Source organism: Urocampus carinirostris, chromosome 8 (assembly GCF_059441175.1).
Source record: "Urocampus carinirostris isolate Australia breed hairy pipefish chromosome 8, RoL_Ucar_1.0, whole genome shotgun sequence".
NCBI classification, from domain to species: domain Eukaryota; kingdom Metazoa; phylum Chordata; class Actinopteri; order Syngnathiformes; family Syngnathidae; genus Urocampus; species Urocampus carinirostris.
In genome coordinates, this window is record NC_142356.1 from 44,662,172 (window position 1) to 44,676,870 (window position 14,699).

The following is a 14,699-nucleotide window of genomic DNA, read 5'->3' on the forward strand; positions in this document are numbered from 1 at the left end:
TTGCATTTGGTGCAAAGTCATCATAGTGCAAAAAAATAGTCAGCATATGCATTGGTAGAAACATAGACATCATAGTGCAGAAAGAGGAAATGGTCAGACATTGTGCAAGGTGAGCAGTAAACGCAGTGCAGTGTACATGTGCAAGAACATAGACATGAGGACCATTATATTCGTATGAGGTAGTGTTGGCACGAGTTTTCAGTTTTTTGTGCGGTGTCTGTTTTGAGCAGTGAACAAACATATTGCAGACAGCATGTACGTGAGTACCATTTTACATTCGTGTGAGGTAGTTTTTTGCAACAGTTTTCAGTTTTTTGTGCGGTGTCTGTTTAGGGTGGTAATGGTTGTGGGGAACAAACTGTCTCTGAGTCTGTTTGTTTTTGCTTTGTGTGACCTGTAGCGCTTGCCGGAAGGCAGCAGGTCGAAGAGGTGGTGGCCGGGGTGAGAAAAGTCCTTGATGATGTTTCCTGCTCTGCTGAGGTAGCGAGAGCCGGCAATGTCCTCCAGACTGGGCAGAGAGCAGCCGACGATTCTCTGGGCTGTTTTGATGATCCTCTGGAGCTTTTTCCTGTCTGCTGCTGTGCACCCAGCATACCACACCGTGGTGCAGTATGTTAGGATGCTCTCCACTGTGGCTTTGTAAAAGGACACCTGCAGCTGCTGTTTTAGATTATTTTTCCTGAGCAATCTCAGGAAGTGCAGTCGCTGCTGGGCCTTCCCTACCACCGCTCTGGTGTTTGCAGACCAGGAGCGGTCGTCGGAGATGTGCACACCCAGAAATTTGAAAGAGTGGACTCTCTCTACACAGTCTCCTTTTATGGTGAGTGGTGCTGGATTCCTGCCATTCCTTCTGAAATCCAGAATCAGTTCTTTTGTTTTTGTGGTGTTCAATATGAGGTGGTTTTCTGAACACCACGTTGAAAGTGACTCCACCTCATCCCTGTATGCCGCCTCGTCCCCTTTAGAGATGAGGCCGATCAAGGTGGTATCGTCAGCGAACTTAATTATAGTGTTTGTGGGGTGGGTCGGTGAGCAGTCGGGGCTGTAGAGGGTGAAAAGCAGGGGGCTCAGTGCACAACCTTGGGGGGAGCCAGTGTTCAGTGTTAGGCTGGGAGAGACGTGGGTACCAAGTTTCACCGACTGGGCGGTTGGAGAGGAAGTCAATTATCCAGTGGCAGATGGAGGGAGAGAGTCCTAGGTGTGCAAGTTTCTCCACCAGGATCTCCGGGATAATGGTGTTGAAGGCTGAGCTGAAGTCCAGAAAGAGCATTCTCACGTAGCTCCCCCGGTGGTCCAGGTGTTTCAGCACGGTGTGAAGTGCTGTGTTTATGGCGTCGTCAGTGGAGCGGTTTGCCCTGTAGGCAAACTGGTGGGGGTCCAGTGTGAGTGGCAGGGAGTTTTTGATGTGCCGGGACACTAACCTCTCGAAGCACTTCATGACCACAGGCGTAAGAGCTACAGGCCTGTAGTCGTTGAGGCTTTCCACTGCTGACTTTTTGGGGATGGGAATGATGGTGGAAGTTTTGAGGCAAGGTGGGACGGTCGCCTGTGACAGGGACCAGTTGAAGATGGTGGTGAAGACCCCAGCCAGCGGATTGGAACAGTCCCTGAGTACCCTCCCTGGTACTCCATCCGGGCCAGTTGCCTTCCTGGGGTTTATGGTATTCAGCGCACGCCTAACTTCGTGCTCCTGAAATGTGAGGGAGTTGCTGCTGGTTGTTGGTGGGTGTGATGTGGCTGTTTGTGGCCTTCCCGCTTCAAAGCGAGCGAAGAACTGATTAAGGTCCTCAGCTAGTGAAGCCTCAGCCTCAACAGTTGCCAGGTTGTGGCCTCTGAAGTTGGTGATGTGTTGAAGGCCCTGCCACATCCTCCTCGGGTCATTCCCAGCGAAGAGGTGCTCGATCCTCCTTGTGTAGGCTGCTTTTACTTTCTTGATGCCTCTCTTCAGGTCAGCCCTGGCCACCCCGTAAAGAGCCTTGTCTCCAGACCTGAAGGCGGTGTTGCGGTGTTTGAGGAGGGTGCGCACCTCGCTGGACATCCAGGGTTTTTGATTTGGGTAGTTTTTGATTTTTTTATATACTGTGACTTCATCCGTGCAGTAACGGATGTAGGATAAAACAGTGTCAGTGAATTTCTGGAGGTCATGGTGTTCAAATACCTCCCAGCAAGTTTGATCAAAACAGTCCTGCAGCTTGGAGAGGGCTCCCTCAGGCCACGTTTGTATTGTCCTCGTTACAGGTTTTGTTTGCCTTCGGATGGGGGTGTATAAGGGGGTAAGGGATAGGCATAGGTGATCGGAATTTACTAGGTGGGGGAGGGGGGAAGCTTTGTATGCGTTTTTGATGTTGCTGTAAACGCGGTCCAAAGTTTTTTCACCCCTTGTTGCACAGTTCACATGTTGAAAGAATTTTGGAAGGACAGTCCTTAAACATGCCTTATTAAAGTCGCCAGCGATAATGAAAGCTCCGTCGGGGTGTGCAAGCTGTTGTTTGTTGATGGCAGCGAGCAGAAGGTTTAGCGCTGTGCTAGTGTTAGCATCCGGAGGAATGTAAACAGCTATCACAATGTGATCACAGTTAGCTCTCGCGGTATATAGAATGGTCTACACGATACCGCCAAAAACTCGGGCGAGCAGTGTGTATCAATAATTCTGCTCTTTTTGCACCATGCATTATGTACGTAAATGCATAGTCCCCCACCTCTTTTTTTGCCGGAGTCTTCGTTGCGGTTGTATCGGTGTAGCGTGCGTCCTGCTAGCTGAACTGCAGCGTCGGGGATCCGCGGGTCAAGCCATGACTCCGTGATCACAAAAATATTGCTATTACGTCCGAAGCTGTTGGTAGCTGTCCGCAGCTCAAGCTCACTGATTTTGTGTACGATGGATCTGGCGTTGGTCAGGAAGATACTCGGAAGCGCTTGTCGGTGTGGTCGCCTTTTTAGCTTCTCCGCTGAGCCTCGTTTTTGTTTACGTTCCCTCCGCCGTCTCCGTCGCTTGTTGGGCGGGCAGGTCACCCAAGGAGATCCCGGTGGTCTTCGTATGTCCTTTGTGATGTTGTTGGTGTTGTAATCGTGAAATGAGTCGAAATCTAATCTTAGACCCAGGTTAATAAGTTCCTGGCGACTTAAGGTGATAGTTGCCGAGCAGGTATTTATCAAAGAAAAGATGAGAGACAAGCCTCAAGATAAAACGGCCCCGCTGCGAGCAATTATCGTGCGCTTTGTTGACTACAGAGTAAAAGAATCCGTGATGAAGGAAGCATGGAAACGGAAGACAACGTATGAAGGCAATACCGTTTACTTCAATCAAGACTACGCCACAGAAGTTCAAAAGAAGAGGAAACAAGTGAGGGACGTCATCAAAAAGCCAAAGGAGAAAAACGTGAAGGCACAATCCCCATATCCCGCCCGCTGAACATGTTTTTGGACTCAGGAATAAAGACATTTTTTACACTGATGGATGCAGCACCATTGCGATTTTTTTTGTGGAGAGCTACACTAAAATATTTAGTTAGTTATAACTATGAACAACTGTACAAAAGTGGTTCAAGCACTGAGTGCATATTTCCAGGAGGATAGCCACAACTCTCTGATTGGACTCTTGGAAGACATGTGTTCCTGTTTTTTGGGTGTGTTTTTTTTCTTTTTGATGGGATCTTATGTGTGTTTGTTAGTTAGTTTGTTTGTTTTTTCAATGGAGGTGTTACTTCGTAATGTATCTCAATATACAACAGGAGCAATCTAAATCTTGCTTCATATAATGTATATGGGCTGAACCACCCCATTAAGAGAAAGAAGATATTAAATCAACTCAAAAAATTACAAAGCTCGGTAGCTTTATTACAACAGACACATTTGACAGAGATTGGACATAAGAAGTTAAAAAGAGAATGTTAACCAGGTGTTTTACGCCTCTTATGGTAAGAGAAGTGGAGTAGCAATTTTACTTGGAAAATGTGTAGCATTTAAAGTCGAAAAAGAAGTGAAGGTCAATCTGGGTCGATATATAAGGATTGTAGGGTCAATGGCTGGTATGGAAATATCAATAACAAATGTTTATGCACCAATTGAAGAAAAGGGGACATTTTTTGCATTAGTAGCTATTAGCTACAGTAAAAACCAATTCTGCGAAGGGAATGTTTCTTATAAGGGGTGATTTTAAAATGGCCATCAGCACATGGACAAAGTACAAAGAGATCTAGGGTCTTAAATAACCTAACTAACGAATTGGGACTGATAGATCCTTGGAGAGATAAGAACCCCCAAACTAAAGACTATACTTTCTATTCAAACCCTTTGGCAGCTATTCAAGGATGGATTAATTTTATATTTCAAGACAACATATGCCTACAGTACTGGAATGTGGTATAGAAAATATTACTATAAGTGACCATGCTCCTATTACTTTAAAATTAATTTTGGACAATGAACCACACTTTAGGAATTGGAGGATGAATGGGTCTCTCCTCTCAGCTAAAACTGTAAAACATGGAAATAAAGCAGAGTATAAAGAAATATTTTCAAATCAATGACAACGGGGAGGCATCTCCATCAATATGGGAGGGAGGGAAAGCTGTAATGAGGGGGGAAATAATTAAAAGTCGACTGAAACGATCCAGATTAAATAATCAAAAAGAATTGGAGGATAAGATTAAGGAACTAGAAGCAGAACATAAAATAACGCCAAATTAATCTAGATTGCAGGTATTTGTCAGACACCAGAAACGGAGACAGGACGGCAAACCGACGGGCGATCTGGGCGGGCCGGCAGACAGACGTCGAGACAGGCAGGCAGGTGGATGAGCCAAAAACTACATTTACCAACTCTATCAGGAGGGGATACATTAGAAATTATTCGCCCCATTACAAAACAGGAAATACAGGATACAATAAAAAAATAAATCACCAGGAACGGATGGATTCCCAGGGGTGTTCTACAAAAGCTTTAAGGAAGAATTAACAGCAATACTACATAAAGTATTTAACTATGCGCTAACAAAAGGAGATCCCCCCAAAATCGTGGTAAGAAGCCATCAGAACAGTCCTGCATTAAGAAGGAAAAGATCCAATGCTGTGTGAAAGGTATAGACCAGTTAGTTTACTGTGTAACGATTTAAAAATTCTTACAAGCATAATGGCAAAAAGAATGCAGAAATTCATAGCGGGATTAATTAAAACAGATTAAACAGGGTTTATTCCGGGAAGACACGGTGCAAACAGTATTAGGAGGATATTAAACATAATTTCGAGCACAAAATCTGAAGCCTAACCCTCGATGTTACTGAGCTTGGATACCCAAAAAGCTTTTGATAGGGAGAAATGGAGCTTTTGGGTTCCCTCAAAAGTTTGTTGAGTGGGTGAAAATAATCTATAAAAATCCTAAATCTCGGCTCAGAGTCAATGGTCACTGTTCAGACTCCTTTGATCTTAAAAGGGAAGTCCAGCAAGGGGACTGTTTAAGTCCACTCTTGTTTGCAGCAAGCATAGAACCATTCGCGGAATCAATAAGACAAAATGAGCAAATAAGGGGAATATTAGATGAGGGATGAGAAGAGCATAAAATATCCCTGTTTGAAGATGACTTGTTGGCAATGCTGAAAGAGCCCTAACTAAGGCATTACCTCCAGAAACATGATGAATGGGGGAAAATATGAAAGGTGCCAAGTAAAGTTGAGGAATTATTAGTATCATACTCAAAAGGACAATTAATAAAGGGGGTTATCTCAAAATTGTAAAAAGCTCTGCAAATGGATCTCAGAAATGATGAGATGGTTTTTAAGGAAAAATGGGAACAAGAAGCTAATGTAGTGATAAAAGACGACAAATGGGAGAAAACTTTGAGAGAGGGACACAAAGTAACCAGCAGTCTGACATGGAGGGATTTGAATGGAAAGTCAAAGTGTGATTCTTCTATACACCCTCTATCACTTCAAAATATAAAAATACATCCAATATATGTTGGCGTAACTGTGGGAGAGTCGGAGGTTTCACGCATATTTTCTGCAATTGCCCTGTAATATTAAATTCCTTCTTGGAGAAGTATTCAGACAGAAATAAAATTAATTATTGGTTTTGAAGTTGAGGTTGGAGCCAGTGACCTATGTATTAGGATTTTTGCCAGAAGAATTATTGACTGGTCAACATAAATACGTACTCAGTGTTATGCTTCTGCTAGCAAAGAAAATGATCACAGTATCCAGGCTGAAACCACAACCTCCTGACATAAAACAATGGAGAGAAAAATTAAAGCTAATCTACAAAAATCACTGCAAGACTGCAACTGAAACTAGATCAATTCGAGAAAAGATGGAAGCTTATCACACAATTTCTACTTGATGTCTAAACACTTCACATTTTATTTTATTTTTTATTAACATATTTTCTTGTTTTTTTCTTTTGTTATTTATGGGTATATAAATTGTATATATTTTTTGTTTGTGTTGCGGTATGATGGATGACCCAACCCTCTGTCAAAGTGTGTGTGAGAAATAAAAAGTTGTAAAAAAAAAAAAAAAAAAAAATGTTTTCTTATAAGTAATCTTTTCTGTGTTTGGATCATGTTTTGGATAGGACATTTGTGTCTTTATTATTCAATCCAAACAAAAGTTATTTCAATTAAAATATACATTTTCAATCAAAGAAAACAAGTTTAAATGTTCAAATAAAATTGAAAGGTAAAAATAAAAAAGGAATTTGAAGTGTTTTTTTTTTTTTTTTTTGTTAAGTACATACAACCGTATTAATACGATTGGTGTCGTTGTTATCGTGCTCTGATATTTAAAAAAAAAAAAACATACCGCTTGATAACGTTGACTTTTTAATGTGATGGTGTATGTTTTGGTACTTACCAACAGCTCCAACACCACTTAGTGGCCATCGTAATTTCCTTGTCAGAAATACATCGTTGGTGCAGACACTTGTCACTCAAACATGTCTGACCACTGGGAAAGCACCCGCCCACTGCGGGATATTTGTGTCAAAATGATTTAATCGGAAAAAACGACTTCAAAACTTCGTTCAAAAAAAGACACTTCAAATGATTTTTTATATTTAATCTTTTTTTTCTTTGATTGAAAATGTATATTTTGATTGAAAGAATTTTTCTTTGGATTGAATAATAAAGACAGAAATGTGCTACCCAAACATGATCCAAACACAGAAAAGATTAATTCAATCAAAGAAAACATTTTTGTTTAAAAAAAAGTGTTCAAATGCAATGTTTTGAGTGTATTTTTATTATTAGTGGTTTTTTTGGCATTCGGTTTTTTCTTTGATTGAAAGTGTTGTTTTTTTGGTTGATGTGAAGTTTTTTTGTTTGAAAATATGGTGTATGTTTGGTACTTACCAACAGCTCCAACACCACTTAGTGGCCACCGTAATTTCCTTGTCAGAAATACATCATTGGTGCAGACACTTGTCACTCAAACATGTCTGACCACTGGGAAAGCACCCGCTCACTGCGGTTTCCAACATGGCGGCGCGTGTTTACGTAGCGGCTAGTTGCTATCCGGCTATCCTACTATTTACCACTGTCCTCCTGCTTTCCTTTTTGGATACATGCGTGGCCAATAAGACCTACAGCCGGGAGGAGCTCATCCGACTGGGTGGGTGTCTAAATTTCGACTTTTCGGGCACTTTCTATACCACCCATGACATCCCGAATGAGCTCCAAAGGGACTCGGGTTCGCCCTGCTTTCCCGCTCCACCGAAGAAAAAGAAAAATCGAAAACGAAGACGGCGCAAAGACAGAAGACAGAAGCGAGGATGTCGTGCAGGGAAGCGTGTGAAGTTGAAGGAGCAACGACATGAAGATCTGTCTAATCCAACCATCATTTCTTCGTCGATTCTGCGAGTCAACCGACGCCTGAAGCCCAACGCACACGAACGGCATCTCGTGACGATCTCTACAAAGACTACAGCTAAGTTAAATGATTCAAAGCTAAAATTTAGTCTTTTGAATGTTAGATCGCTTGCTCCTAAAGCTTTACTTGTAGACAATATTATTCGCGATTATAAACTTAACTGTTTCAGTCTCTGTGAGACTTGGTTACGCCGGATGAGTTTTTACCACTAAATAATGCTTCTCCGCCAGACTACGCTAACAGCCATGTAGCACGTTCTTTGAAAAAGGGTGGCGGTGTCGCGCTCATTTTTGAAAAAACGCTCAAATTTACTCCTCGTACCTCTAATAATCACAAGTCGTTCGAGGCTCTTGTGATGAGGTCCTCTCCATTGTCAATTTATGTAATAACTATCGCGCTCCAGGACCATACACAACTTTCTTAGACGAATTTGCTGAACTTTTGTCTGAACTAGTAACCTATGCAGACAAAATTATAATAATGGGGGACTTTAACATTCATATGAACTCCCCACTCAGTTCACTTACAATTGCGTTTAGGTCTCTAATTGATGCATTTGGTTTTAATCAACTGGTTGATTTGCCAACCCATTAAAATGGAAACACGCTAGACTTGATTCTGACTCGAGGAGTTTTAACCTCAAACATTATGGTGTTACCGTGTACTACCGTTATCTCGGATCATTATTTAGTTACATTTGAGGTGCTAGCTAAATGTAGTGTTAAAAAAGCTGAAGGATTTAGCGGACGCAATATAAGCACTGGCACAGTTTCTGAGCTCTTCGATGTTCTTCCAGGAGCAGTTGCGTCCTTTCCTTCCTACATAGGCTCCATCGAATCACTCCTAAATGAATTCAACGCTACCCTGGCTAGTGCCCTGGATTCAGTAGCGCCCATCCGGCATAAATCACGACCTAAAAGACGCACACCTTGGTTTAATGATGAAACTAGATCCCTTAAACGAGAATGCAGGAAATCTGAAAGAAAATGGCGCGCTACCAAGCTTGAAGTTTTCCATCAAATCTGGTGTGATAGTTTGTTGAAGTATAAAGCGGCCCTGGCCTCTGCAAAATCAGCCTACCTTTCGAAGGTGATTGCGTCACAAAAAAACAATCCCAAGGTCCTTTTCGACACTGTAGCATCGCTCACAAGGCAACAGACTATCCCAGATAGCTCCACTCATTCTGCCTACGACATAATGGTCTTCTTTACTAAGAAGATCCAAAGCATACAGGAAGAAATTGCTAAAGACAGTATTAATTCAACACATACTAAAGCACTCAAATCTATAGATGCACGACATGGTGGCTGTCCAGGGATTTTGTCCCGTTTTAGTGAACTGTCACTCGATAATCTTAAACAGATGGTGAATATGGCCAAACCGACGACTTGCCAGTTCGACCCGCTCCCAGGTTCACTTATTAAAGGTCTCTTTGGCGTTCTTGCACCTTCAGTTCTAAATATTTTAAACATATCATTCTCCTCAAGTGTAGTTCCAGCTGCTTTTAAGTCCGCCGTCATTAAACCCACACTGAAACGACCCAACCTTGATCCAGAAAACTTATGTAATTATAGACCTGTGTCAAACCTACCGTTTCTTTCTAAAATACTTGAAAAAGTAGTGGCACAGCAGCTGAATGATTTCATGTCCGAGAACAATCTCTTTGAATCAATGCAATCAGGATTCAGGGCTAACTACTCTACTGAGACAGCTCTGATTAAGGTAACCAATGATCTCCTACGGGCAATGGACTTGGGCGCATCATCACTTTTGCTGCTGCTGGACCTTAGTGCTGCATTTGACACAGTGGACCATAATATCTTGCTAGAACGGTTGGAAAAATGGATTGGTCTCTCAGGAAACGTCCTATTATGGTTCAGATCCTACCTCTCAGATAGGACACATTGCGTTAAATATGGCGAATTGACATCTGAGCCATTTAGTGTTACTTGTGGTGTTCTGCAGGGTTCAGTGCTTGGCCCCCTTCTTTTCAGCATTTATATGCTTCCACTAGGTGATATTATTCGCAAGTATAATATCAGTTTCCATTTCTATGCAGATGACACTCAACTCTATCTCCCGATGGAGGAATCTGCCACACTAAACTGTGGAAATTTGGAGGCCTGCCTCACTGAGATAAAAGAGTGGATGTCACTCAATTTCCTGCGTCTTAACTCTGAAAAGACTGAAATGTTAGTTATTGGTCCATCTAAGTCCCGTGACTTATTCTCTAAAACCGCTATGAACAGCGACAATTGCCACATCACACAGAGCGACTCACTTAAAAATTTAGGTGTCATTTTCGACCCCGATCTGTCCTTTCAAACACATGTGAAGAAAATTACTAGAACCGCTTTCTTCCATCTCCGTAACATTGCTAGAATTCGTCCTATACTGTCTCAGTCGGATGCGGAAATCATAATTCACGCGTTTGTTACCTCCCGTCTCGACTACTGTAATGCACTACTTTCCGGTCTTCCGATGACCAGACTCAAGAGTCTCCAGCTGGTACAAAATGCTGCAGCGAGGCTTTTAACAAGGACAAAAAAGTACGATCACATCACTCCAATTTTGGCTAACCTGCATTGGCTCCCTGTTAGCCTAAGATGCGATTTTAAGGTTCTCCTATTATTATGCAAAATCATACATAGACTTTCACCCTCATATCTTTCAGATCTGATCTCCCCCTATGTCCCGGCCCGAAGCCTTCGTTCCGAGAGCGCCGGTCTTCTGGTGATCCCAAGAGCCAAGAAGTGTTCCGCGGTTCGAGAGCGTTCTCCATCCGGGCACCGGTGTTGTGGAATGCTCTTCCCCCTGAGATCCGATCTGCAACCTCAGTGGAAATGTTTAAATCTAAGCTTAAAACTCACTTTTACACTATGGCTTACGAATAACCTAAACCTCTTATATGTAATAACTTGTGAAGCCCTTAGAGACTAATTGTGATTAAGGGCTATACAAATAAAAATGACTTGACTTGACATGAGTGAAACAACTTTTTTTGATGTAATAACAAAGACACCCATCACCCTCCATAGTTAGGGTAAGATTTAGAATTCTGATCAAAAACATTCATAGCACTTGTAGCTTAACTGGTACAATGTCTGTATTATATTCACAGGTTTATGGTTCGATTTGTCATTCAAGAGAGTTTTAGCTGGAACTAGGGTTGTAGCTGTGGTTCTTTGGTTAGATTTGGAGCTAGGGCTGGGGTACTGGTTGGAGTGTTAAGCAGGGTTACAATGGGGCTTTTTGCTTGGACCTGGGTTTGAGCCATGGTTAGTAGGTGAGTTTAGAAACTCGTAAGGGTTTTGGTTGGAGCTTCGGTAGGGGTTAGCATTCTGACCAGCACTAGAAGTATTGGTAGCTCAACTGAGACAATGGTAGTATTAAACTCATAGCTTTGTGGGTTCAATCCAAGAAAAAATTTAGGTTTTGGTTGAGTTATGGTTTTTAGTAGGAGATGGGTTTATTTTTTGGGTTGGAGCTATGATTTGGGTTGTAGTTGGAGTTAGTGGTTTTGCTAGAACTCCGATTGGACCCATGGTTAGTCAGTTAGGGTTGACCCAATTCTTAATCAGTTAGTGTTGGACCTACTGTAGGGTTTAAGTGTGAAACAGGGTTAGAATTGGGGGATTTGCTCTGACTAGGGTTGGAAGCATGATTAGTCAGTTAGTGTTTGTCCTAGGGTTAGGGGTTTTGATTGGAGCTTGAGTTATGGTGTATGTTTTGGTAAGGATCAACAACAGCATTGGTAGCTTAAATGGCAAAATACTTGCATTTCACTCACAGGGTTACTTATTCGACTCCTAGTCAAGGCAGTACAAAGTCTAGGGTTTTGGTTGCGCAAAAAAAAACCCAATTCTAGAATTTGTACTGACTTGACTGGGAATCAAAATCAGAACCCTATGAGTGTATTTCAGGTATCTTAGCAGTTAAGCTATCAATTGTGTTTCTAATATAAATCAAAACTTTCCATCCCAGGGTAATGCTTTGGATTTAAGCTAGGGTTAGGTTTCGACATTTGATTGGAATATATAACAATACTGATAGTCAAATGGTATCAAAAACTTCTTTAACAGCACATGGCTATTGCGTTTATCGCCCAGTCTGCCTGCAGTCTTCATGCAGGACAATGCTCTGTGTCACACAGCAAAACCGGTAAAGAATTTCCCTAAAGGTGAAAACATTGAATTAATGGCATGGCCTTCCCAGAGTGATGATCGCAACCGAATAGAGAACCTGTGGAAAATCCTCGGTGACAAAGATATGGTCAACAAACCTACTAAAATCACCAAAGTGTGGAGGAAGCTGGAAAAATAAACAACTAAAACATACCAGAGCAACGTGAGACTAGTGCTATCCTGTAGCCGCAGATGTGCTGAAGTCATGCACAGCAGAGGTCAGTACACATCTTACTAATTACTGACTTTTTTAACCTCCAGATATATTCTTCTATGCCAAAGTCATTGTTTTCTCTAATTTTGATTTCCGGAAATATTTTGTGTGAAATACTTGAAGATGTTTTGTGTAGGTGTTGTATTCCCATGATTTAGACATATAATTTTACTATGAAGCAGTAAAGATGGTATTTCAAAATTGTTCAATTTTCTATAAGTTGTTCTCCAATGTATGTGGTTTGTATGCGGAAATGGTTATTTTAAAAGATATTTTTTACAGATACATGTATAAATAAACTATTTAAAAAAAAAATCACATTTCAAAACAAACTTCACACAATTTACATGAAATTTCCATAACCACAGAAATGTTTACCTTTCTAATATTGCGGTGGCAGTAAAATACAAACTTATAACATTATACTTCATAGCGAGTTGGGAAAGATGTCTAAGTCAAGTCGGGGTAAACTTTTAACTACAATGTTTAATGGCTTAAGGCAGAGGTCACCAAATTTGAAGCACGGCACTAATTTTTTTGCATTGATAATTGCAAAGGTTTACCAGTTTGATGTGCAGTTACAAAATAACAAGTTACCATGTTATTAACAGGTTGTATTTTTTGAAAGTATGGTTAGAATAGGCTCAGTTGACCACTAAATGATGTATACGGGTATTGAATAATTTACTTATATAAATTGTAGGCTATTTTAAAAATAAAAAGATAATGTCAATGATTTTAAATGCCAGTTTGAAATCAAATTGACTAGAAAAGCACAATAACCTGCCACTGGTGAGCCATTTCCAGAACTGAACCGCGGGCTACTCGAGTGATCTGAGGTGCTACTTGATGCCCCACAATGGTAACCCTTGATGTAAGGCAACAAGTCACAAAAGCAGTTCTTAAAAAGTCAGCCTTACAAGATTCATGTACTATTACTCAGCATATTCACATTGCAATATCCCCTGTTGAGGTGTACACAAAAAAAAACTCAATCTATAAATATGTTTCGACTTGCAAAAAATGGTAGATACATAATGTTTTTTCGGGACGTCGAAAAATATCCGGACATTGCCGTAAGTTACATTTTGTATCGTGTGCACCTTTTTCAGAGTAATTTTGTAGTACAAAATATAGGTTAAGAGCCTTAAACATACTTATATAAACCTTAAACATACAAAATACAGCACTGTAGCAACCTACGAACAAATTTAATATACAAACGATCGTCCGGAGTTTATCTCGTTTGTAAGTAAGGCAGCGTCTGTACTCATTTGCCTAGGAGACTTTTATTGTCCTTTTTACAGAGTAGTTGACACCCAGGATAAGGTGTGGGTTTGATCCCCGGTATAAATATTAGGGTTAGAGGGCTTGTTGTAGTCCTGGTTAGTTGGTTAGTTTTAGAGCTAAGGTTTTGGTTGGAGTAAGGGTTTTGACTTTAACGACTGGTATGGTTCTGTTTGGAGCTAGAGTCAGGGTTAGAGTTTTGGCCTGAATCAGAAGAATTACCGGTAGGTCAGCGGGTAGAATGCGTGTATTTAACTTACACAGCTGAGGGTTCAGTCTCCAGTCAAGCCAGTACAAAATTTGTGTTTTAATGAGTTAGGGTTTTGGTTGGAGCCAAGATTTGAGTTTGAGTCAGAGTTAGGGGTTCTGAGAGTTACGGTTGGAGCCCTGGTTAGTCGGTTGGTTTTGAAGCTAGCTGAGGTTTTGGTTGGATCTCAAATTCTGGTTAGAGTTCTGATCAGAATCCAGAGTACTGGTAGCTCAACTGGTAAAATGCCTGTGACCTGTCATAGGCTTGTGGATTTAATCCCCAGTAAAGCCAGAACAAATTTTGGGTTTATGGTTTTGGTCGAAGCTACTTTTATCATTTTGTTGGAGGTAGGGTTAGAGCTGTCTCTGTTTAAAATCCATAGAAATACTGGTACTTTTCTCCATTCAGGCTTTTTATCTTTTTTTATTTATATCTGGGATTTGGAACACATTAATTATCATATGTTTTTTACCCTTGCCATAACAGCAATTTCACTTACCAACCCCAATCCTCAGAACGGATTAATGTCGTACCACGCAGGTCCACTGTATTGCTGTACTGTTCACTCTAAAAAAAATATTTGAACATAAAACTCCCATTCGTAAGTATCATGGTTTGAAAGTCCACTCTGGAAGGAAGATTCTGACAAACACACAACCATTCAGACACTTTGCATTTTTTTCTGAGCGTGACTGCATAAAAACAGCGTGATGTCGAAAACAAGGTCCGGGATCTGTAGAAGTTTAGTGCACATGACAGAATGAATAAGGAAAAAAAACGAGACGACATTGCACTTGGGTAGTCTTTTTTTTTTCCTTTTCTTTTATATTTGCAGCATACTGGATGGACACCGCCCACATTCCTGGGGACTCAAATCGATGTCTTTAATCAGTAAGTTAATATTG

At 41.1% G+C, this 14,699-nt stretch overlaps 2 protein-coding genes across 5 annotated transcripts in view; one reads left to right on the forward strand and one right to left on the reverse strand.

The window, feature by feature from the left end:
• cabp4 (calcium binding protein 4) overlaps window positions 1-14,699 on the forward strand; it is a 115,600-nt gene that overhangs the window by 93,259 nt on the left and 7,642 nt on the right. For 2 of the 4 annotated variants that reach the window (XM_088342865.1, XM_088342866.1), the window contains one exon: window positions 10,534-10,840. The exons of 1 other annotated variant lie outside the window; for it this stretch is intronic. In XM_088342865.1, the coding sequence (XP_088198991.1) occupies window positions 10,534-10,799 (266 nt within the window). In that variant the 3' untranslated portion in view covers window positions 10,800-10,840. Of the gene's footprint in view, window positions 1-3,231; window positions 4,508-10,533; window positions 10,841-14,699 lie in introns of those variants that run through there. One more of the 4 variants, XM_088342870.1, reaches the window with a different exon arrangement.
• Window positions 13,168-14,699, reverse strand: part of lonrf1 (LON peptidase N-terminal domain and ring finger 1) — a 41,441-nt gene continuing 39,909 nt past the window's right edge. The window contains exon 12 of the mRNA XM_088342864.1: window positions 13,168-14,699. This exon is cut by the window's right edge and continues 270 nt beyond it. The gene's annotated coding sequence lies outside the window, so the exon portion shown is untranslated.